This window comes from Aquarana catesbeiana, linkage group LG05 (assembly GCF_042186555.1).
Source record: "Aquarana catesbeiana isolate 2022-GZ linkage group LG05, ASM4218655v1, whole genome shotgun sequence".
Classification (NCBI taxonomy): Eukaryota; Metazoa; Chordata; class Amphibia; order Anura; family Ranidae; genus Aquarana; species Aquarana catesbeiana.
Genome location: NC_133328.1, coordinates 15,132,218 through 15,158,151, shown reverse-complemented (window position 1 = coordinate 15,158,151; position 25,934 = coordinate 15,132,218). Strand labels below are relative to the sequence as shown.

Sequence of the window (25,934 nt, the reverse complement as noted above, 5' to 3'; positions counted from 1 at the left end):
TTTCAAGGGCTAGGTATGTTTTAGAAGCTCAGTCAGGAAGAGGGTTAAGTGTTAGGGGGTGCTTTTGCATAAGGAAACCTTCACAACACTGGGAACATCGGGAAAGGTTAAAATGTATACATGTTCTCAGAGTTCCATGCCAAACATTACCAGCACCAGCAACTAACGTACCAATTTTTGGTGGAGCAACACCAAAACATTTCACATCACAGCATTTTTACAGAAGATTCTGGCCAAATTACACGTAATTTTTTTAAACTAATAATTCACTATATATTCTAGCGAGGTGAGGGATCAGGGTTTTTGTTTTTCGTTGCTTTATTAAGACATTTAGGCCCCCAGCACACATACTGTATGTATATTTATATAAGGGTTTGGACAGGTATCTCTGTAAACAGAAAAAAATACACAATCAAATTAATGTAGGGATTGGCAGGTGAGTTGATCAGTATTAATGGATATCTTCTTCTACCTGCCAGCCGAATTGTTTATCCCTAATTTGTGACAATATATAATTAACATTTTGGTTTTGGATAGAGTGGAAAGGAATTAGAACACCAAGTCAGGTATTTTTGCTGTCTATGCCCCCTTTAGAGAGATTTATCCTCTCTATTTGTCAAATTTACCCAAATTTTGGGAACAATAAGGGGGGGGGGTTCCAATGGGGACACTAGTTCTGGTGAACCTGATGACAACAAGGTATTAGAGGGATTTCCTCTCACTTCCAGATGGAAAAAAAAGACTGACCGGAGTTGTAACCCTCCCTTACTCCATCCAAAATATAGAAAAATAAAGTTCTACCTTGAAGATGTTGCTGTACTTAATTGTATCTCTATTGGAGGGCTTCTTGGTTTCTTTTGGCCAGCTTCATAGTTACATATAGTTACATAGTAGGTGAGGTTGAAAAAAGACACAAGTCCATCAAGTCCAACCTATGTGTGTGATTATGTGTCAGTATTACATTGTATATCCCTGTATGTTGCGGTCGTTCCGGAGGCCAGGTCGCTTCACCAAGGCCAGTCCAGATTCAAAAAGCAGCCCTGGCAATAGGCAGCACGTTGGCCTCTGGTGATGTTCCAACATTGCCAAGCTGGGTGTAGTAATTCCAATTATGTGTTAACATTGCCATCATCTCAGTACCCGATGAAGTCCCATGAAGGACCAGAATTTGGAATTGACTGTATTAGCCATGGTGAACTTTTCTTACATGGAACAGATCTGACCAAGAGTGAAAAGCCAAAATGAGTCCCTAAATTAATACATTCAAACAGACCAATACTCCTGGCAAACGCCAGAATTGGAAGATTACCAAATTTGGGCTCGCTCCCAAATATATCCTCATCATCCACATCATTTGGTAGACAGCACTATATGACAAGCTTTATATATATATATATATATTTCTGCCGCATGTGTATAAAATTCATGTGTTTATTTTCCTACAACAGTGCACGGCCGAGTGCTACACAGTGTCTCCAGCATAAGTGGTTTGTGGTACGTTGTTTTCCTTTATGGGGTTACTTACCTAATTGGTGTTGTCACAGTAGTAGAAAGCCTACTAATCAACTGAGATTTACATTTACTTAGAGGTGTGATGAATACTTGTCGTCAGCGCTTGGACCAAGTGTTAAGTGTTTGTCTTTGTCCCAGGAACCCACAAGCTCCGTCTTTCATAGGTCTATGGCCATAAAATGTCTGTATGTAATTGTTCTGGATCATTGATCATTGATCTATGTCATTTTCAGGAACTCCAAGTGTCAGTATGTCATTGTCCCAGGACCCCCAAGCTCAGTCTTTCATTGTTTTGTGACCCCCCCCCCCCCCCCCCCCAATGTCAGTGTGTCATTGTTCTGATACCATAAATGCCAATCTGTCAGTGTTCTCAGACCTAGTGTCGGTGTGTCATTGTTCTATCACCCTTTATGTGTCAAAGTTTTCTTGTTCTTGGTCTTCAAGAGTCAATGAATCATTGTTTTGGACTCTCGAGTGTCTGTTTGTCCTAATTCGGGGACCTCAAGCATCAAGGTTCCATTGTTCTGGGATTAATTGTGGGAGTGTTTTTGGATTACCAATTATGTTTGTGCCAGTGCTTCATTTGTTCTGGGGTCCAAGGTAGCTGATGGGTTGGTGTGATAGTGTTGGACTGATTGGAGTGAGGTGTTGATATTGTTGGATATATCGTAGAATTCAGTCCTTTTTCACAGGGGCTGATGTGCAGGGCAGGTGCCGTGTAGATGGACATTGTTCTGGTCTCAGGCTGCTGCTACCTCTTGGAGAATGCTTAGTAAATGGCAGATTTCTGGGATGGGTTTAGAGGGGCGCCGATTACAAAAGTTCAAGACACAAATAGGTTCATTTAAAGTGTTGATCTTGGATTAAGCCAACGCGCTTTGGGGAAATGCCTCCGGCTCCCCCCCCCCCCCTCCACAGGACTGAAGTACAGAAAAGCGGCATGAGACATAACTAATTTTACAATTTTTAAAAAATTTGTATTAGTTATGTTACATTTCGCTTTTCTATACCCTAGCCTTGAGGAAGGGGGAGGCATTCCCCCTGAAACCTGTTGGCATAATCTGATACCTTTGTTCAAAACTTTGATTTGACTGTTTTATGTCATGAACTTTTATACTCTACACTCCAATACTAACCCTAGGGTCCAAATGTCAGAGTAACATTTGTTTTGGGCCTGGAAATGTCAATGTGCCATTGTTCTACCTACCCAAAGTGTCAGGGTGCCTAATGTTTTCAAGGGACTCCAATTGCCAATGTCCACTGGGGCCATAGCTCTCTGTATTTATAGTTATTATTATTAAAAATAATAAATTCGAACCAATTTAAGCTTTAGGGACACTAATGATTCTTTCAGTTACTCTTCCATTCCATCCATATGCAAAAAGTCATCAATGGGGTTAATTTAGGTCAAAATCTGGTGCAGCTTTGCATGGTAGCCAATCGGCTTCTTTTTTTTTTGTTGTTTTTTTTTTTTGTCAAAGCTTAACCACTTGCCTACAGAGCACTTTTGCCCCCTTTTTGTCCAGGCCAATTTTTTGTTTTCAGCGCTCTTACACTTTGAATGACAATTGCGCGGTCATGCAACACTGTACCCATTAGAATTTTTTTATCATTTTGTTTTCACACAAATGTGTTTCCTTCTTTTGGTGATATTGTAATCACCACTGGGGTTTTTTTTTTTTTTTTGCTAAACAAACGAAAAAACACCACAAATTTTGAAAAAAAACAAAAAACCTTTTTAAAGTTTGTTATAAAATTTTGCAAACAGGTAATTTTTTCTCTTCACTGATGTGCACTGATGAGGCTGCTCTCATGGGCACCGATAGGCTGCACTGATGGGCACTGATAAGGGCGGCACTGGTGGGCACTAATGAGGCACTGGTGGGCACTAATAAGACTGCATTGATAGGCGTCACTGATGGGCAGTGATAGGTGGCGTTGATTAGCACTGATAGGCGGCACTGATGGGCATTGATCCGCACTGATAGGCTGCATTGATGGGCATTGATGAGCACTGATAGGCTGCACTGATGGGCACTGATGAGGCGGCACTGGTGGGCACTAATGAGGAGGCACTGATGGGACTGCACTGGTAGGCATCACTGATGAGCACTGATAGGTGGCACTGATTAGCACTGATAGGTGGCACTGATGGGCAATGAGAGGCGGCACTGAGAGGCGGCACTGATGGGCATTGATCCGCACTGATAGGCTGCACTGTTGGGCACTGATGAGGCGGCACTGGTAGGCACTAATGAGGAGGCACTGGTGTACACTAATGAGGAGGCACTGATAGGTGGCACTGATTAGCACTGATAGGCGGCACTGATGGGCAATAAGAGGTGGAACTGATGTGCACTGATAGGTGGCACTGATAGCTAACACTGATGAGGAGGCACTGATGGGCACTTATCCACTGGACACTGGGATCACAGAGTGTGCTGTGGCAAGCGCGATCACGGGAGGCCGTCATATGACGGCCTCACAGAACTAGCCGGCCATGCTGCAGCCGTCATTCAGCTATAGCTCGGCTGGCAAGTGGTTATTTGAACAAGCTAAAGTAAGAAACTGATTGGCCACCGTGCACAGCTGCACCAGATTTTGCACTCTCCAGTTTTAGTAAATCAACCCAAATGTGTTCAAACTGATGTTAGGAATTTAATAAAGTTATCAGAGGCTCTGACTTTATTCCAGGAGATTTCAAGTCCTGAGGACACACAGCCAGTCAGCTCCAAGAACCTCCGGTTCCTTGTTGCCCGCAGTCGGTGGCAGGTAAGAGATTTTCTATCTATATTACAAAGAACTGTCTTAGTCGTGGATGCACCCTTTAAAAAAAATGTGGATTTGTACAATAAAATTGGAAATAATCTAAAAATGTAGAAAAGATCAGCTAATAAATGTAGGCTTTAATATAAAAATAAGACCTTTAAATTTAAATATAAAAATATAAAATAAAAACAAAAAATATTTTCCCTGTTGTTATTGATTATTTATATATATATATATATATATATATATATATATATATATATATATATATATATATATATATATATATATATATATATATATATATATATATATATATATATTCAGGCGACCAACAAAAGTTGTATCAGATTATAGGCTCTGTGTCACAAAAGCTGATAATTAGGATAAGGATTCTTATTGCTCACTAGATTTCTGACAGGATCGAAAGATATTTGTTTGCACTTGCAATGTTTTTTTAAGTGTTAAAAAAATGGAGAAATGTGAATTAATTTCAGAGACTGAATATGCTTTATTTTTACTTTTTTATTTTGTCTAGACAAGTCAATTCTCAACAAGGAGTCCAGGGAACCTTAGGGTCCCTCCAGAGGTTGCTAGGTGTTCCTTAAAGCTGTGGGTGATTGACCTTCCATTTGATGGTACATACATAGTTCTGGGTCCAACGCCTCTTGGTAGAGCCGGACACGTGAGACAACAATGGTCTTTTCAGCTGCTTGAAAGGGTGGCATTCTAGGTGATACTCTTACCACTAACCACCAATTTAAGGGTGATTCTTCTCACTCTTCCCCAAGAATTAATTTTATGCAAGGGTTCCCTGAGACCTGAAGTTTATTTCAATGATTCCTCTAGGGCAGGGGTCTTCAATCTTTCTAAACAAGGGGCCTCTTTACTGTCTTTCAGACTTTAGGAAGGCCGGATTGTGGCCATTGGGAGTAGAAAAGGTCCTGACGTCAGTGGGAAACTAACAATGCCCCATCTTTTGTGTCAGTGGTAGGAATTGCGCCCCACCATTGTTTATGTCATTGGAGGCAATTGTGTCCCATCATTGGAGTAATTGGGCCCCATTGTTGGTGTCATTGGGAGGAATCCTGTCCCATCATTGGTGTCTGTAACGAGCCCCTTGCTCGCTCGGTTCCACTCTCCCGACACTCCTCTGCAGCTATAGAATCAGACTGCAGATCGCAACATCTGATTGCTCGGTCATCCAATGCTCCGGGATTAGAACACCAGCTATGTGCCGTTCTAACCCAGTTGTGATAGGTCAGAACAAAAACCAGGCAGGCTGCATGTAAGTTCAACCAGGAATCTCTCTTTATTGCAAAATACAGGCTTTTATACACTAAAAGTGGAGGTGCAGACCTCCTGCTCATATTACTCTAACAATACAGCTGTAACCTAATTAACCTAATTAACATGAGCTAATTAACTAATTCCTTTAGACAGCCTAGATGACTCAGACATGGCCTTTAGGCCAGACTGGCCGTCTTGTAGCTCAGAAAATCCAATCAACATTATCACAATCAACATAGACTCTTCTTCACACAATAGCAGAGTTAATTAACACAAACAACAATGGGGATCTAATGACTCTTAGATCCCATACTATAGACTTATTTACAATACACATTTTAGCAGACAACAGACAGACAGGTGCTGGAATTTACATCAGCATCTCCTAACAGTATCTGTCCCAGCATTATAAATCAGCCACTATTCCAATATGGCAAATCCAGTGTCCCCAGAGTCTGTGTGTCTTGGGGGACCAGGACCCAAATCCACAGTAATACCACCTCAAGGGTCCCCAGGCATACAGCTCACAAAGAGCACCGTTCCCCCAAATGCAAGGACCCCCGATCGATCGGCAAGAGGCTAGCATACAGTCCCCTCCAAAAGTCTCTCTCCTGGCTAGGTCTGTCACAGTGTCATTGGGAGGAATTGTGCCCCTTCATTGGTGTCAGTGAGGGGAATTATGCCCCATTGTTGGTATCAGCAGATGAAATAACAGCAAGCAAATGGGTGCATCTAGCTCCCGGACAGGAGATTGGAGACAACCACTCTATGTAAAAAAAAAAGGGTTGATAAAGGCTGGTGTATAAATACACTTTAAGTGACGTATTTGTCAGATTAAAAGTCAAAAAGGGATTTGCTTAAAGTTATGAAAATATATTCTGTACACCAGCCTTTCTCAACAATTTTACCCCAGAGTAACCCTTCAAATGATTTTCAGGTCTTAGGGAACCGCTGGCAAGATAAGTATATCAGGAGTCATTGGGAATATGCCCTTTACATTGGTGGTGGTAAGTGGGAAGAATGCCACCCCCACCCCTTACAGAGGTGGCCAGAATAACTCCCTTGCAGTCATGCAGCTGGCTCTGCCAAGTGTCGTTGGACCTAGAACTATGCAGGTACCATCAGATGAGGGGTCCATTAGCCACAGCTCAAGGAACCCGTAGCCACCGCTGGAGGAACCCTAGGGTTCCATGGAACACTGGTTGAGAGTGGCTGTGGCAGAATGTAACAACTAAAAGCACTGATCAGAAACATCCGGTGTGGACAAATTCTTAGATAGAGTCAACGTGATCAAATCATAAAGCAGTTTATTGAAAACTGTAGTAATATCAATAATGAGCAACAATAAAAAATCTCCTTGCATAGATGGAAAGGCTGGTGGGACTAAATCACCATTGGCACAGTACCTTGTAAAAAAAAGCAGAATTGTAACTTGCTGTATAAAGCAATGCTGTGGTGCAGAACATCTCATGGCTCCAGCAAACTCCACTGTGACAGGACAGAGGCCAGATGGAGGGTCAGATATGTCCAACCCGGGCTCCGGGGGTGGGCGGAAAGGCAGCCGTGGAGAACGGTAAGGCAGGGAGCAGTGTTACCAAGATCCGGCCGATAGAAGCGTCCAAGCGTGATGTCATGCGCTCGGAGATCCCGGATCCAGAAAGATGCTTGAAGCGCAGAGAGGTGAAGCGCAGGCCAGAGGGAGGAAAGGAGATGTGAGGATGTTGATGCGAAAAGGCGTTTCGGGGCGGAGCCCTTCTTTAGACGCTTCCATCAGCCAGATCTTGGTAACGCTGCTCCCTGGCTTCCCGTTCTCCACAGCTGCCTTGCCGCCCGCGACCGGAGCCCGAGTTGGACATATCTGACCCTCCATCTGGCCTCTGTCCTGTCACAGTGGAGTTTGCTGGAGCCATGAGATGTTCACCACCGCAGCATTGGTTTATACAGCAAGTTACAATTCTGCTTTTTTTACAAGGTACTGTGCAAATGGCGATTTAGTCGCACCAGCCTTTCCATCTATGCAAGGAGATTTTTTATTGTTGCTCATTATTAATTTTACTGCAGCTTTCAATAAACCGCTTTATGATTTGATCACATTGACTCTAATGCCCCGTACACACGATTGGACTTTCCGACAACAAAACCGTGGATTTTTGTTCGAAGGTTGTTGGCTCCAACTTGTCTTGCATACACACCATCACACAAATGTTGGCCAACAATTAGGAATGTGTACAAGACGTACGACGAGCCGAGAAAAAAGAAGTTCAATAGCCGGTGGGGCTCCTTCTGCTTGATTCCGAGCATGCGTGAACTTTTGTGCAACGGACTCGTGTACACACGATCGGAAATTCCGACAACAAAGTTTTGTTGGTGGGAAATTTGAGGACCTGCTAGCCAACATTTGTTGGCGGAAAGTCCGACAGCAAATGTTCGATGGAGCGTGCACACGGTCGGACTTTCCACCAACAAGCTCACATCCAACATTTGTTGTCGGAAAATCCGATTGTGTGTACGGGGCATAACAATTTGTCCACACTGAATGTTTCTGATCAGCGCTTTTAGTTGTGGCTACTTTTGTATGTTTGCTTATTGTTTCACACCACTCCTGGTGTGTCTGTCCACACTGCTGCTCTAGGACATTATAAATTTCTCCCAGAGACACTCATATCCCAATCTCCTGGCGCCAGACTGAATTTTGTTGTTTATGTGGTAGAATGTAAGCTTATATGAGTAGGACCTATTTTACTAAATAACTGGACACACTCGTCCCTATACAGTATGTATGTTATTATTTTATTACCTATACTTTCCTCTTTTGCTATAATTATTACTTTAAACAGTGCATTGGGATGATGGCTCTGTGTAAATTAATTAATAATAATAATCAATGATTGTATTTTTTTTAAATGCATTAAGATTTGTGGTTGAATTGATTATGATTATTACTCTTGCCTTTGTTTTCAGCGCTCGCTGATGTGCTACAAATCCATCCTTGTGATGAGGTCGATTCCGGAGCTTCTGAATGGAAAGCAGGAGAGTACGTCATTGGGCGTGCCACGGCATTTAGTGGAATGCAGCAGTTCTTCTAGTAGTAGCGGCTCCTCTTCCGATAATGAGAGCGATGTCAGCCCCACCGCCAGGGACTGTAATCCTTCTCTGGAATTGCACTTGTCTATTTTCAAAATGTCTGAAAAAGACGGTCTGCAACAGCCATCCACCCCGGAACCTGAAATGGACAAAGACACCAAATGCATACCTCAAGAAGAAGAAAATATGGAACGCAAAGATGTAACGGTTCATGACACCTCTCCGATGATTGGAAGTAAAAGAGAGCATGATAAGGCTTCTGGGTTGGGTGAAAGCCAAGAAGATCTGGAAGATGATGAAAAAATATTGGTTCATTCTGTAGAAACGTCACCAGGAGTGCTACCGTTGTACAGAGCTGCAACTATCGAAGTTGGCGGCCTAGCTTCCAAAAAAGCCAAAACTGGGTCTTTTATTAGAGGAACTTCTGCAGACAGCGCTTTACTGATTCCAAGAGGAGCCGAAAAGCCATCATTAGTTTGTGTACCAAGGCAGAGTATCATAAATAGCACTTTTTACAACCAGGCTGGTGAAGGACAAGGTACAGCTCCCAGAGATGGCACATCAAAGGAGAAAGACTTCAACAAGCACAGAGAAAGAGCACGTAGGAGTTTAATGAAAGCCGGCTACTCACAAAAAATTTTGAGTGGATTACGGGAGCCGTTGTTGGAGCAGTTTGCAATGGAGCAGGGAATACTGTCTCAGGATCCCTCCCAGATGGACCAAATGGGCTCCCTGAAAAAATCTGCATCTTTTGACCTGGCAAAAGTATCGTTAAGGTCTTCCTTTAAAGTTTCCAGCAGAAGTCGTTCCCTGGATGACTACAGATCAAGACCCTTGAGTGTTTACAAAGGAACGGTTGTGGAAGAGAAAGATCACATTTCCACAAAAACTTCAAGAGATGCACTTAACAAATCAGATACCGCCATCACAAAACCACATTCTGAAGAGAACTGGACTGCACCTCAGAAGGTATCTTCAACACAGAGGCCTCTTTCAGCACCACCTTCCGATAGAGATAATACCATTATCGCAGTGTTCCATCAACAACCTTTACAAGAAACTGCTGAATGTAGAGCAAAGTCATCTTCTGCTGTGCTGGGAGGAGAAGAAAGTACAATAATCGCTTTTATTAAGCCAAAGCAAATGACAGAGTCGGAATCGGTAGCAAAACCTTCCTCGATGGGGATAAAAGATACAGATGTAGGTCCAACACCTCAATCTCCAAGAAAAGCCTTTCAAGAAAAGGAGCAGCCTACAGATTTACAAACTGGAGTGAAGTTTACTGTCCACACAACTTCCCAGAGAAATGAATTCCTTGTCTCAGATGCTCCAATAGAAAGGACATCTAATAGAGTTAATACATTCTTCCCAAAAGACGAGGAGGGAGAAGAAGAGACTAAGATCTATGAAGAAGGACAAATCCAGCTTGTACACTTTAGGGAAGACAATTCAAGACTAGCAGTGATACATCAAGGTGCTGGAGACATTTTATCCTTATCAAAGGACACCACAAGTCAACAAGTTGTTGAATGTCCCACAATGATGATGCAACCAGAACTTGTGCTGGATTCAGTCTTCCCAGACAGAACTCCGACGGAATTAGTTATAACAGACAGACCTGATCATGAACACAAATTAAAGCCATGCATAGACCACACGTTTGAGAGAGATGACAATCTGTTAGTTTCTTCGGCTCACACATTAGAAAGTGGCATAACTGTTCAGGGAGATAGCGTGCAAATTCCTGCCAAAGACTTGCAGTTTTCGGTATATTCAGACGAACAATGTGCCACTCTAGATGAACTTGTAGGTGAGATGTCTTCTTTGTCCGAAGAGATGGAGGTGTTGGTCAACGAACAAAGGGAGACAAGCCAAGGAGACCCAACTTTTCCATCCTTAGTTGATCAGACCAAGGAACCACCGGAACTGCAAGATGTTGGACATTTCACGGGAGAGTTGCAAGCCATGGAAACAGAGCCCAGTCCTTTGGACGAACCTATAAAAGAACCACCAATTACATCAGTCTCACAGTGCAGCTATTATGAATCTCTATCTCAGGCCCGTGTGTCACCTGCACCCCTTGAACACTTTGACGAGTTCACTGTAGAAAGTTGCAGCTCTAGCAAAACCTTTATTTCTCATTCTGATAGCTCCGGGACAGGGAGGAGGTCTGATAATTTCTCTGACTTGGAGGAAACTGGACGCCATTCAGAAGTATCGCTTGTGGAGATTGGAGGGATCCACCGTGATTCATCTTCAAATGATTCCAACAAAATGAAGCTTGTTCCATTTGATTCTACTCATCTCAATGATTTTTATGATATTTTAATGTTTCAGCAACAGTTTAACACTGAAAAAAATTCACAACCCGCAAAAGACCTTAGTGAAGCGGCAATGGAAACCTCAGTGAAAGGAGCAGCAAAGGAAACAAAGACTGCTACTCCCCTACAACCATTGCAGCCCTCTGATCCTGGCAAGACTGCGCTGAAAGAGCGCAAGTCCTCCAGAAAACGCATTAAACTCTTCCGACCTCATGGAAAGTCTGAGCCGAAATCCGCAGAGTCCAGCCTGAAACAGAAAGTCAAGGCTTCGGTTGCTAACATTTCGCGAATCATCAAAAAAAAGCAAGGGAATGGAAAAGACGGTGAGTCACATAAGTAGGCTGTCTATGAATTAAAGGGTCAGTCCAAATTGGAAGGCTAGTGTGGGGAAGGGCTAGAGTCTCTGCAGGGTTATGTCAGATCAGGAAGTGATGGGAAATCTCTCCATTGGGGACACAGAAAAAAAATATATATACATCTTTTGTACAGTTAGGAAGAGCTAGACCTTGTCACAATGTTTTTATTGTTGTCAATACTTATCTAGAAACATAGAAGAATGATGGTGGTAAAAAGCCCAAGTGGTCTTTCAAGTCTGCCCAGGTGGTTGTCCCAGGTACACCCACACCCCATATTTATTGTTCAGATGTCAGCATCAGGGGCTGACTGGCAACCTTTGGCCCAGAGGCAAGTACATCACAGAGGCCCGTGGTGCATCGACTCGGCCCCCCTTCCGATCTCCCTCTTCCCCGCCTACTCCCAACTCCCATCCTAGGCTGAAGCTCAGCTCTAGGTATTTTGCTCAATGGGCAGGCTGGGCTGGACAGCGCCTTCTGCTCCGACTTCGGGTTTCCATACTAGCCAGCAGGGGGACTGCGGGGGGGGGAACCGGGGCGGCTCAGTCGGGGCTGGCCGGGGTAGGAGAGCCTCCAGTGGGGCATGGAGCTGGCCTCTGCTCGGACACGGCATACACCATCCATGCCGGGTGGGGGACCGGCCTGCGCTCTGTCCTTCTCCTCAATCTACACTCGGTAGGACAATGGCGGGGACTTTTTACTCTTCTTCACCAGGAAGCTTTTAAACATGCCTGTGGCAGAAGCAGGACATCAAAATGCCCCCTTGCCCCCCGGCCCAGTCCACCCCTGGACAGGGTGAAAGGGGTAAATCTCCCTAGTGGGGTCATGGATAGAAAAAAAAAAAATAACAGAAACTGTAATTATTTCTCATCCTATCCAAAACAAAAATAAAAATTGAGTTAATTTTCAAAACTTAAGTGTATCCAAACCTATGAACAAAAATGTAAGATATTGCAGTTTACCAGTCTTCAGATGTGGTGGCTGCATTTGTTTTATTTTTTCAGGTTTATTTCCCCTCTATTTTCACTGGTTGATCCTGCCAGCAGCACACTTCATGTCGTAGGGTAACGACGCTAACTCACTGTACTGAATCTATGAAGGAGCAGCATTATCACCCTAGGACATGAAGTGTGTTAGAACTACAGAACACCCCCCCCTCCTCATCTTCATAACACTCCCAACACACAGCCCCAACGTGCTTCCTTATAAATTGTTAAGATTGCAGTGCGAACAGGACAGCACTGGATTTCTGGCAGGATCAATAGGTATTTTTCGCCCTTTTTTTTTTTTCATTTACCTTTTTCCAGTAAATGGAAACAGCTTTTATAACTCTCCGTGACATCATCACCAGGTTTTCTGCAGGGAGGTCAGTTCCTATTAACACCCCCAGAACTACTTCTCCCAAGAGCCTATTCTGTATGCAGTGTGCATACTCATTGGAGTCAAGGCAGCAACATTGTTTTGTTGGGAACTAAATCAATGTATATACACTATATTGCCAAAAGTATTGGGACGCCTGCCTTTACACGCACATGAACTTTAATGGCATCTCAGTCTTTAATATTGAGTTGGCCCACCCTTTGCAGCTATAAAAGCTTCAACTCTTCTGGGAAGGGTGTCCACAAGGTTTCGGAGTGTGTCTATGGGAATGTTTGATCATTCTTCCAGAAGCGCATCGTGAGGTCAGGCACTGACGTTGGACGAGAAGGCCTGGCTCGCAGTCTGCGCTCTAAGTCATCCCAAAGATGTTCTATCGGGTTAAGGTCAGGACTCTGTGCAGGCCAGTCAAGTTCCTCCACCCCAAACTCGCTCATTCATGTCATGGACCTTGCTTTGTGCACTGGTGCTCAGTCATGTTGGAACAGGAAGGGGCCATCCCCAAACTGTTCCCACAAAGTTGGGAACATGACATTTTCCAAAATGTCTTGGTATGCTGACGTCTTAAGAGTTCCCTTCACTGGAACTAAGGGCCCAAGCCCAACCTCTGAAAAACAACCCCAAAACCATCATTCCACCTCCACCAAATGATTAGGACCAGTGCACAAAGCAAGGTCCATAAAGACATGAATGAGCGAGTTTGGGGGGGAGGAACTTGATGGTCTTGCACATCCTAACCTCAACCCGATAGAATACTTTTGGGATGAATTAGAGCTCAGACTGTGACCCAGGCTTTCTTGTCCAACATCAGTGCCTGACCTCACAAATGCTCTTCTGGAAGAATGGTCAAACATTCCCATAGACACCCTCCTAAACCTTGTGGACGGCCTTCCCAGAAGAGTTGAAGCTGTTATAGCTGCAAAGCGTGGGCCAACTCAATATTGAACCCTCCGGACTAAGACTGGGATGTCATTAAAGTTCATATGCGTGTAAAGGTATGTGTCCCAATACTTTTGGCAATATAGTTTATATACATTGATTTCTTTCTCAACCAAACAGTGTTGCTGCCTTGACTTCAATGAGTTTGCACACTGCATACAGAATAGGCTCTTGGGAGAAGTAGTTCCAATACTTTTGGTAATATAGTGTATGTGGAGTGGGACAGAGAGCATCGGGAGATAGTTGTAGTTCTGTAGTCCAACTGTCAGGGTTGACAGCACTTGTTGAAATTTTAGAGCAGCAGAGGCACCGTGTTGTCCTATCACATTTGAAGTTAGAAAAAAGATGCCCAAGTTTCCACTAAACATGCTTCATACTATGGAGGTTGCATCTGGATAACAAAAGAAAGGAATTAAAGAGAAACATTTGTTAAACTCCATCTTAATCCAAAGTTGTTTTTGTTTTTTTGAATGGAGTGTGTAAGGATTAGATCCTCTTTCAGGTTCACTCTATTTGCATGGGGTAACAATTGTCACTAAAGCCCCATACACAATATCAGATTTTCTGCTGATTTTTGTCTTCAGATTTACCAAAAGGTGCAAGGGCCTGCCTGATTGCATACAAATTGAAACTCCTAAGGTTTGATCTCATATTATATGGTTTTGGTAAATCTGAAGGAAAAAACCAGCAGAAAATCTGATAGTGTGTATGGGGCTTAAGACTGAAAGTGAAACAAAATCCTTCAGTTGTCAGGATATGAAGTGAAACCTTCCAGTGGAGACACCTGTTCCATTGACAGCTGTCTGAGAGAGGATCCCCTTCACTTGAGGTTTTCTCAAGATTCTCTATTGGAAGGTTTTTTTTCCCTTTCATACTGACTTTGAGAGACAATCCAAAATTTAGGATTTGCTTTCACTTTTGGTCACAACAGTAAAAAGAACAAAAGATGGTGAATGTCCCAGGGGAGATTCCCAAGGGGCACAGACAGCAAAAAAAAAGCCTGAAAGGGGTTCTAATCGCTCTCCACTCTATCCAAAACAAAAAAAAAAAAAGATGTGCCTTTAGTTATACCTTAAAGCGGAAGGTCAACCAAAAAGGGGAAGTTCCTCTTTAAGACTTCCCATTCTCCCCACCACTTCTACATTTGGCATGGTATTATTTTGGAGGGTAGAGTGGGCAGTGCCTGGACAACGCCATCCAGCACCCAGGGCAAAGATGCCAAACTGCCCCCCCTCAGCAGTGAACTTCCTCTTTAAGTTCATACAAACACACATATTAGCAGACCACATATATTCCACATATATTACATTAGTGCCCCTATATGGATAACCTCAACCACCCATTGATCAGTAAGCGTAGATGTCTTAGCAGTCCTGAACCTAAAGATTATTTCGATTTCATTTGAAGCTGAATCCTGCTGTGGGGTGGGAAAAATCTGAAATGTGTTTCCTGGGATCATAAATCTATTTCTTCAGGAGACATAGGAGGCAAATATGCACGTGGCAACCAAGCAGCCATGTGATGAACCCAAAACCCAAAACCCTGGGCCACCAAGGCTTACATACGACTCCAATCAGTCTGTGAGATTTATATAACAGTCACTGATCAGATGATGATATATAGAAGTAAACACTGATCATTCAGATCAGCCAAATCTCAGTAATGGTGGACACATAGGAAGCAATTCCAAAGATTAGCCAGGCACTCCAGAGAAACCCCACCAAAGAGGAGGAATGAACTCTCTTGCACGGTCCTTTTTTGTATATACAATTTATTTCTCAAACCTTGTGAGGATCTCATCCTAGAAAATAAAACTGTACTTCCCTAAAGGTGCAAAATCATCAGGCATAGTTCATAACCGTCATGTTCAGAGCACTGATCTGCTGTATTAGCTGTCCATCAGATATAGGATAGCACAGCATTGTATTATCAATTGAATGTGAATCCTGATTGACAAATAACTGCTTTTAGCCACAGGCACCTCTGAAGTCCATAAAGTCCCTGTACCTGAACAAGCCGCTACCATCGGAGTATCTGTGCCACCCAAGAAGAAAGGACTGTCCTCCTTCAGACTACCCTCCCTTTCAGTAAAGGATAAAGGTAATAGTAGTGGTGGTACTCCAAATGGTCTGTATAGGGTTACTATGGTGTATAACAATGCTAAACTTACAATTAAAGTAGATCTAAACCCAGTGACTAGAATCTCGCATACAGTATCTCACAAAAGTTAGTACACCCCTCAGATTTCTGGAAATATTTTATTCTATCTTTTCATGTGACAACACTGAAGAAATGACACTTTGCTACAATGTAAAGTAGTGAGTGTACAGCTTGTATAACAGTGTAAATTTGCTGTCCCCTCAAAATAACTCTCTTATTGAGAAAGCTATTTCCTTCCCTGGCTGTCATACCGCATGCTTATTCTGGGTCTGTGGCTCCCAAGCATTGACATTAAACACAGGAAGTCATCTATCATTTTAAAGGGAAGGCCAACATTGGCACCCCGCTGAGGACAGGTTCAAAAAGGAAACTCCGTGCAGACAGGAAAATATGACTTGCTAGTACATGCAGAAGACCCCCGTGTGGCCTTATTTTTATTTATTTTTTTGCATCCTACATGGAAGTCTGGAAGACCCGTCCTTCCATTAGTCACATAGGGGTTGAGTAGCACTGCCCTTTCCCAACCAATCAAATTCAGCGTTGCGTTCTCTTGACTTTTTTCCAGTGCAGAGTTTGGATCTGATTGGCTACAGACCATACAGACCTGAAATACAGATTGTTAGACTGATGAAGCCATGTACAGATAATTTTACTGTTTATCATCATTTGTCTGTCTTTGCAGCACCGGCTTTTGTGGAGGAACTGACAGACCAGACGGTGGTGGTGGGTCACTTGGTGACATTATCCTGCAGAACGGCGCAGCCGGTGACAAACGTAGAATGGTTTAAAGGTGAACTTAATTTCTGGTTTGGAAGGCTTCGCATTCTGTCTGTATAAAACAACAGCTAAAAAAAAAATCACCTTTTATTAATACTTAAAGCTGAGGTTTAGTCTGCTTATATTTTGGCCTTCCGTGGTTCCTCCCTCCCCCTGGAGATCCCGCCAGTAACAGATCTTCCTGTTTGCTAAACCCCCAGCAGCCTGCCACATGTGCTCTAGACGTGTGCAATTTACGTCGTTCCGAATTCATTTTTTAAGGAATTTAGACAAATTTGTTAATTCGGAAATATCCGAATTAACAAAAACCCGTTTGATGATTTTTTTTGAATATTCATAAATTTTGAAAATTCGTAAATTCAAAAATTTGAAAATTAAAAAAATCGGAAAATAAGTACAAAAATTCAAAAGAACGAAAATTCGAAAAGCCAGAAAATTCGAAATGATAACTAACTAATAATAACTTGACTATTACTAATCAATTATAGGTATTGGAATTTCCTTTTAAATTTGGCTGTTAGTGAATGAAATGAATACGAATTTATCCAAAGTTACGATATATCAGAAATAACAAATGCCGTATCCAAACGAATGGAATGTAACTTATTAATAATAAATAACAATGATAATAATAATAAACATTTTTTTTAATTATTATTATTATTATTTATTATTGTTAATTTGTTCCGTTCCATTTGTTTAGATGCGGCATTCATTTTTTCAGATGATTCGTAACTTCAGATAAATTCGTATTCGTTAAGTTGACTAACAGCCAAATTTGAAAGGAAATTCCAATACCTATCATTTCATAGTTAGTTATTATTAGTTAGTTATTTAGTTATTATTTCAAATTTTGCTGAATTTTCGGATCTTCGAACTTTCGAATTTATGATTTTTCGAATTTACGATTTTTTTGAATTAGCGAATCTTCGAATTTTCAAATTTACAAATTTTGATCATAACGAATGACCCGAAAAACAGAAAACAAACAAAAGAAAAAAAACAAATGAAACAAAAACGAACACATTTTTTGGCAGTACACATGTCTAATGTGCTCCTTCAGTTGTCTGTTGACCTGACTGACTGATAGGCAGGCCATCGGCCACTTGGAATGTACATGGCAGGCTACTGATTTCGAGGCAGCTGCTCAGTGCTGTTACTGGCAGGATCTCCAGGTAAGATACTTTGCAACACATAAAAAAAATATTTGCTTAGGAAAACTATATACAGTGAGGATGCCAAACTTACTAAAAAAATAAGTTTTGGGTATACATACCCTTTAAGTTTAAGGTCCCATATTGCTACAAACTGGATAGCAGGAAGGATGGTCGGCACTTGAAATAGCATCCAAAAATAATCTAAACCTTGATTGAAAACACATGTACAACCTTCTAACGCGTTTCGCCCATCAGGCCTTAACCGACTGTGCACCGTATAACTTACTTATATGGTGGCGAGGTGGCTCTTTTGCACAGGATCGTGTATCTAGTACATGATCCTGCACTTCCGGGTCTGGGGCGTTCATTCTCGACGTTGGTGACCCGCTTGCACTGTGATGATACACGCGGGTACTATGGACTCAATATCCGCCGGCACCCGCCTGATCATTAGGCAGAGAGCCAAAACAGCGATCTGCCTATGTAGATGTCAGAAACCATGAAATCAGGCCGGGACAGAAGTACAGTTAAATCACACTTGTTTAATAATAAAAGTATAAAGAACAAACGTAGTCAAAACATAGGCAAAGTTCAGTAACCGAAACGGATAGTCAGCCAAGCCAGAAGTCAGGGATCAATGTAGAGGAACAGCAAGCAGGATCTGGAGCCAGAAGGGATGTCAGCAAAGCAATTCTTGAACAGGATCGCAGGAGATAGTTTCTGTGATGTGACCAAGGCGAAGGCAGAGATCCACTGGGCTGAATGGCTTAAGTAGGCAGGACTGACGAGCAGGATATCATCAACAGCTGAGTAACTGTGGAGAGCTAAGAGCTGGCAATTAGCCGACAGCTTTGCATAGAAAGAATTGTGAAACACTTTAGTCAAGATCGCGACAATGATTCTTGACGATTAATTGTGCAGCTCTACTTTGTAGGCGATATAACTTTTGCGCAAACCAATTATTTTACATTTTTTTGGGATTTTTTTTTTTTACCAAAATTATGTAGAATACATATTGACATAAATCGATGAAGAAATTCGATTTTACATTTTTTTTTATTGGATATGTTTTATAGCAGAAAGTAAAAAATATTAGTTTTTTTTTTTAGTCTTTTTTTTATTTTATACTGCAAAAAATAAAAAACGTAAATACTACCAAAAGAAAGCTCTATTCGTGGGGAAAAAAGGACATACATTTTATTTGGGTACAGCGTCACTCAATCGTGCAATTGTCAGTTAAAGTAGCACAGTGCTGTATCGCAAAAAACGACCTGCTCGGGAAGGGGGGAAAATCTTCCAGAGGTCATGGGGTTAATCATGGCTCCGAAATGCGTTGGATGTTTTACAGCAATTGTACATGTGTTTTCAATAAAAGGAGATTATTCTTGAATGCTATCCCGAGTCCCGACCATCCTTCCTGTGGTCCATGTGTTATAGGGGTGTCAGCAGCCTCGGAGTCTGAGCACTGGGCGGAGCTGTTATACATGAAGGTGGAAGCGCCCTTACACCAGTTTCCACCAAACTGGATAGCAGCTCTTCAGTGTGTCTATGGTATAATATGCATTAATTAAATGGTTAATACTTATTAGATGAAATAACAATTTGTCAACTCACATTTTCACAGCTTGCACTGTAGACATTAGGCCAGACGGAGACAGTCCAGCTTTATCCCACATGTCATGGCTACTGGAGGGACTAAGGAGATGTTCCTGCAACTATTGCATTTTTGCTCCTTTATGGGTATGGGGGTGGGGGGGGAGGCTTTATCTATTGGGAGTCCAGGGAAGCAGGTGACACGTTTCAATGTGTAGAAGTTCTCAAGGCTTGAGAAAGAGACCTTACACCTCGAAACACGTTGCCTCCTGGATGGGATGAAGACATTTTTTTTATTTTCAATTATACTGGGCAATGTATTTTTTAATTGAATTGGAATTGTACTTTTTACGTTTCTAGTTTTATTGGTAAACATTTTAGCAAAAGAAAAAAAAAAAAGGCATAATGTTTATAACGGTCAATGTTTATCTACAAAACCAATTGTGAAGGCCTTTTTAAAAATATTTGCCCAGAGCCCAGTTTTACTGCTGTGGAACTACAGCTCTGATCTTCACCAGTGACTGTTCCCTCTCGTTCCAGATGGGGTCACCATTCAGGGTAACGAGCGAGTCCTCATCTCCTCCACCCTGAAGAACTATCATCTTCTCACCATCCTGGTGGTCAACTCCCAAGATTTTGGTATCTACGCTTGTGTGGCCACCAACCTTCTCGGCAGTGCCTCCACCTGCTGCATTTTAAAAAAAGCCGGTAAGTGATCGTTATAATGGCGCTCAGGCAGTTGAAAAAATGATGAGTATAACATATATAGACGGGGTAAGGAACTCAATGTATTCATTAATTAAAAACTCCTCTGCTTTCAGAAATCCCATGCTGTCCCACCAGCCCTGATGTTGCCCAGGTGTACAGGGATGGAGCGCTCCTCGTATGGAAACCTGTGGAGTCCAACACACCAGTCACCTACTTCCTCCAGTACAGAAAAGAGGGTGAGTTTTTCCTTCCTTTCCCTCTCCATTTTCTTTTCTGTTCCTTCACTTTCCAATAAGGATGAGCTCAGGCGTGTTTCGCAAACCGCACGTGCAGAGCCCGCTAGGAAGTCGGCACTGCGGAGCGCTAATCACAGGCAGTGAGACATTGGGAGAGATTTTGCTAAAACTGGAGCACTCAGAATCTGGTGCAGCTGTGCATTGTAGCCAATCAGCTTCTAACTTCAGTTAGTTCAATTAAGCTTTGACAATAAAAGCTGGAAGCTGATTGGTTTCTATGCAGATCTGCATCAGATTTTGCACTCTCCAGTTTTAGTAAATCTCCCCCATTGTCCCGATGCGCGGCTGCAGAGATCGGGAAATGTCTGACTGCCTGTGATTAGCGCTCCGCAGTGCCGACTTCCTTCCTTTCCGAGCTCATCCTTACTTTCCAACAGAACTGTCACCTGTGCCCTCCCTCCCTTCCTCTACCTCTCCTTTTTATTTCCATCTCTCCTTTCCTCTCCAATTTTCTCATTTCTCTCTTTTGTTCTCCTCTCCCTCCTCTGTAGTTTTTTCTTCTGTCTCCTCCCCATCTTTAACGACACATTTCCTCTCTTTCTCTGTTTCTTTCTCTGCTCCTCTCCCACTCAACTTACCCTCCCTCTCCTCTCCCTCAACTCACCCTCCTTCTCCTCTCCCTCTACTCTCCCTCTCCTCCTCCTCAACTCACCCTCCCTCTCCTCTCCCTCTCCCCTTCCTCTCCCTCTACTCTCCCTCTCCTCCCTTTCCTCCCTTTCCTCGCCCCTCCGCTCCCTTTCCTAACCCTCTTCTTCTCACCATAACCTGTCTCTCTCTTTTCCTCCCCTCGCTTCTACCTCTCCTCTTCATCTCCCCCCTCATCGCCCTCTCCTTTCCCTATCTTTCTCCTCCTTTCCATCTCCTCTTCTTTCTGCTCATTCTTCTTTTACTCTTATCTGCTTTCTCTTCTTCACTAACGTCTCCTCACCCTCACTCCCCTTCTTGCCCCTCCTCACCCCTCCTCTCCCTCTCCCTCTCCTCACCCCACCTCTCCTTCTTCTTGACCCTTCTCTCCCTCTCCTCACCCCTCCCCTTCCTTTCCCCACCCTTCTTCTCCTTCTCATCCCTCCCCTCACTACTCCTCTCCCTCCCCTCACACCCTCTCTCCTTCCCTTCACCCCTCCCCTATTTTTCTCACCTGTCCCCTCCCCTTCCTCTCCCCACCCCTTCTCCTTCTCACACCTCCTCTCCTCACCCTTCCTCTCCCTCTCCTCAGCTCCCTCTCCACTCCCTCTCCTCCGCACCCTCTCCTCACCCCTCCGCTCACTCTCCTCAGCTCCCTCTCCTTATCCCTCCGCTCACTCACCTCCGCTCCCTCTCCTCCGCTCCCTCTCCTCCGCTCCCTCTCCTCTGCACCCTCTCCTCCACTCCCTCTCCTCCGCACCCTCTCCTCACCTCTCTCCTCCGCTCCCTCTTCTCCGCTCCCTCTCTGCTCCCTCTCCTCTGCTCCCTCTCCTCTGCTCCCTCTCCTCCTCTCCCTCTCCTCACCCTTCCTTTTCCTCTCCCTCTCCTCACTTCTCCACTCCCTCTCCTCCGCTCCTTCTCCTCCGCTCCCTCTCCTCACCCCTCCGCTAGCTCTCCTCCGCTCCCTCTCCTCGCCCCTCCGCTCCATCTCCTCTGCTCCCTCTCCTCATCCCTCCTCTCCCTCTCCTCACCCTTCCTTTTCCTCTCCCTCTCCTCATCTCTCCGCTCCCTCTCCTCCGCTCCTTCTCCTCCGCTCCCTCTCCTCACCCCTTCGCTAGCTCTCCTCCACTCCCTCTCCTTGCCCCTCCGCTCCCTCTCCTCATCCCTCTGCTCCCTCTCCTCATCCCTCTTCTCCCTCTCTTCATCCCTCCACTCCCTCTCCTCATCCCTCTGCTCCCTCTCTTCATCCCTCCACTCCCTCTCCTCACCCCTCCATCTCCTCCTCTGTCTATCTCTTCTCCTTTCTCTCTCTTCTACACTCCTTTCTCCTCCTCTCCCTCTCCTCATCTCCTCTGCTCCCTCTCCTCACCCCTCCGCTCCTTCTCCTCATCCCTCCGCTCCCTCTCCTCACCCCTCCATCTCCTCCTCTGTCTATCTCTTCTCCTTTCCCTCTCTTCTACACTCCTTTCTCCTCCTCTCCCTCTCCTATTCTTTCCTCTCACTCTCTTGCCCAACTTCTTTTACTCTTGTCTACCTTTTCTCTCCTTCTCTCCTCTTCTCTCGCCTCCTTTCCTCCTATCCCCCACCTTCGCTTCTTCTTTCCATTTTTGTTTCCTGATTTCCTTGTCCCTTTCACAGGTGAGGAATGGCGAGCCCTGACGCTGGACATTTCTGACTGCTGTTACTCCACACATAACCTGTCCGAGGGTCACCTGTACTCCTTCCGCATCGCGTGCATCAGTAAGGCCGGGATGGGTCCGTACAGTGACCCCTCCCCCAGTGTGAGGATCGGGCGCCCAAGTCCTGGTGAGTTTTATGGGTACCGAGCTCCTCTCTAAACATCATTTGTCAATGTTTCTTCTTCCCTCTCCGGGTCAGTTCAAATTTTTTTAGCCGTATTTCTCCTTCCTTCACATGTTCCTTTTCCCCTTCATGAGATGAATGTCAAAGTCTGTGCATGTCGGTGGATAATAACGGGAGGAACGGATGTTCCTAAGTAGACTCCCTGTAGACCACCCTAGGTAACGCACACGTGATGATGAGCATAGGTTTTTATTTTTTTTTATATTATTATTCTTTTAATTTTTATTTATTTATTTGTACATTTTTAAGTGCCCTGTTGGGAGGTGGGGGGCTTTGGTGAAATATCAGGGGCCTAAACAGACCCCTAATGTCTCACATTTTAAGATTGAGCCTCAGCTGCACAGATGAATGAATAGGAAGCACTTACGGGCTTCCAATTTATTCACATACTGAAGCATAGTAAACGCAGTTTACTATACTTCAATGATGAATGGACACAGGAGCGATTGGTACTGATCGCTGTGTTCATTCAGAAACGGAAGGGACCGGTAAATGACATTTACCGGTCCCTTCCCTCCGATCCCCCCTGCAGTACAGCTGGAGGAGGGAGGAAGATGAGGAGAATAAAAATTGACAGTGCTGCAGGAAGAGGAACAAGAGGATCGGTGTCTGCAATAAGGCAGTACAGCCGGCCCTCCTGCTCAGCAAGTGCCCGGGGCCCCCCTTTGGAACTGATAGGACCCCGGGCCCAGTACAGAAGGGAGAGCTGCACTGCCTTATCAGTGGTCCTGGTGCAGAGGGGTGATTAGTGTGTGCCCAGGCACACTTCGCACACCCCCTGTGCATGCCTATGATGCTTAGCCTCTATGAAAAAAAAAACTGAAATCCAATTAATGTAAGGGGCAAACCAGGGTCTGTCAGGCTTGGGGATGAAAGGGCTAGATGATGCTGGACGTCCTTCAGCCAGGAAATGAAGCAGACTCTATCTGACTTTCTACAGCTTCTAATGCACATTGTGAGAAGCTCACAGTGTGCAGAGAAATCAGAGGAAGCCATTTCAGCCTAGGAGGGGAGCCGGTGCAACTGTGCAAGACTGAAGGGAAGGCCGGAGGTCAGATTTGGGAAATAATAACGATCATGTTTTTCACTCTGCATTCATTCCATTTGTCTTTCAGCAAATTTGTCAGGACTGAGGGAGGCAGGAGGACCACAAGGGATCCCAGACGGGGACCAGAGCAGCGATTTACAGAAGGGGGTGAAGAGGTGAGTGTCGCAGAATCGAATTCGCCTGCTGCTGGCGTCCAGCTTCTTTCAAAATGTAACATTCAAAACCACATCACAGATGTGAATATACTATATTTATTTATATACACTCACTTTATTGCTAAAATGACTGTAAAAATTCAAGACGTTTTTTGTTTTTCAAAATTGTCGCTCTTTTTTTGTTTATAGCGCAAAAGTAAAAACCGCAGAGGTGATCAAATGTCACCAAAAGAAAGCTCTATTTGTGGGATAAAAAGGACCTCAATTTTATTTGGGTACAGCGTCGCACGACCGCGCAATTGTCAGTTAAAGTAATGCAGTGCCATAGCGCAAAAAATGGCCTGGTCATGAAGGGGGGTAAAACCTTCCAGGACTGAAGTGGTTAAAGTATCTTTGCACCTGGGGGACGGGAAGGACCAGATAATCACATGACCACTGTGATTGGCTGTCACAGTGGTCACATGATCGGGAGCCAGTCCTAATTTTGAGAGTAGAGCAAAAAGTACATTTTGCTGCCACTTTTACATTTATTGCTGTTCCGTATGTAGCCCTCTTTTGGGGGAGGGGAGTATGGGAAATGGTGCTCCTCAAACAGGATATTGCGCTAAAATAAGAGAACCAGAATCTTCGCTAAGTGGAAAAGAGCCTCTGTGAACAGAGGGGGATCCCCTTCCAGGGAAATAAATCCGTAATCGAATCAAAGTAATCGGGAGCAGAAAAACTACTGTAACCAGCATATAACATTAATGTAATGAAATGTCCCATATACAGCTTCCCCCATTCTAATTATAGATATCAGATCTTCCAAACGCTTGCAACCAAGAACTAAGCAGTACTCGTTTTGGTTGCTCAACATGATCTGTTTACTGAAACACAGGTACATAGAGAAAACACTCGGGACAATCCCCCTCCCCTTTGAATTCAGGATGGGGTAGACTGTCCAATCATCAGGGAGAGCTGCTGGAGGAATTCCCCCCCTCCCTCCTCGCAGCAAATACACATACACATCCCATAATACCCAAGGCAGACAGAAACAAAAGAACAATGGAATACAGCCACACCTCAAACGACCCAGCAAAGAGTCCCCAACAGTATGAGACTATATACAGTATGTATGTGTATATATATATATATATATATATATATATATATATATATATATATATATATATATATATATACAGTGTATATATATATATATATATATATATATATATATACACAACATTCCGGTGTGGTTGTACAGCGAGTCCGATTAGCACAGATCAGACTGGGGTTCTTGGTCACCCTGTGCCCCTAATAGACACAGGGTTACTTACACATAGGAGGGGCCAGGGGAGCTGGACAAGGAGCTTCCAGTGCTCTCCAAGGTAAGCTGGGTTCCACAAGCCCCCCGCCCAAAGTGACTCCCATCACAATTAACCATAAGTATATAGAGGTCATTACCAGTATATACTTTTTCCAATACCAGTATAAAAATAATACAATCTTTATATAAGAAAAGAATACTAACAATACATACAGTCAATGTACAGACAGATATTATCAGCAAAGGGCCCTAATGCAGTCCTGGTGGAATTGCACACATATACCCGGGTATATATATGCTTATTAACCCCTTCACGCCTAATGCCGCGTACACACGAGCGGACTTTTCGACCGGACTGGTTCCGACGTATTATCCGACAGACTTTCGGCGGACTTCCAACGGACCTTCCCAACGAACGGACTTGCCTACACACGATCACACCAAAGTCCGACGGTTTTGTACGTGATGACGTACGGCCGGACTAAAATAAGGAAGTTGATAGCCAGTAGCCAATAGCTGCCCTGGCGTCGGTTTTCGTCCGTCTGGACTAGCATACAGACGAGCGGACTTTTCGATAGGAACCGGGTCCGGTGGAGTTC

The 25,934-nt window shown here is 43.8% G+C and overlaps 1 protein-coding gene across 1 annotated transcript in view; it reads left to right on the top strand.

Moving 5' to 3' along the window:
• The window catches only part of LOC141145753 (obscurin-like), a 131,030-nt gene that overhangs the window by 82,323 nt on the left and 22,773 nt on the right, over positions 1–25,934 (top strand). Inside the window, 9 exon segments of the mRNA XM_073632635.1 lie at positions 1,449–1,494; positions 4,207–4,284; positions 8,533–11,299; positions 15,617–15,745; positions 16,488–16,595; positions 19,873–20,040; positions 20,154–20,276; positions 22,599–22,766; positions 23,939–24,026. Of these exon segments, the coding sequence (XP_073488736.1) occupies positions 1,449–1,494; positions 4,207–4,284; positions 8,533–11,299; positions 15,617–15,745; positions 16,488–16,595; positions 19,873–20,040; positions 20,154–20,276; positions 22,599–22,766; positions 23,939–24,026 (3,675 nt within the window).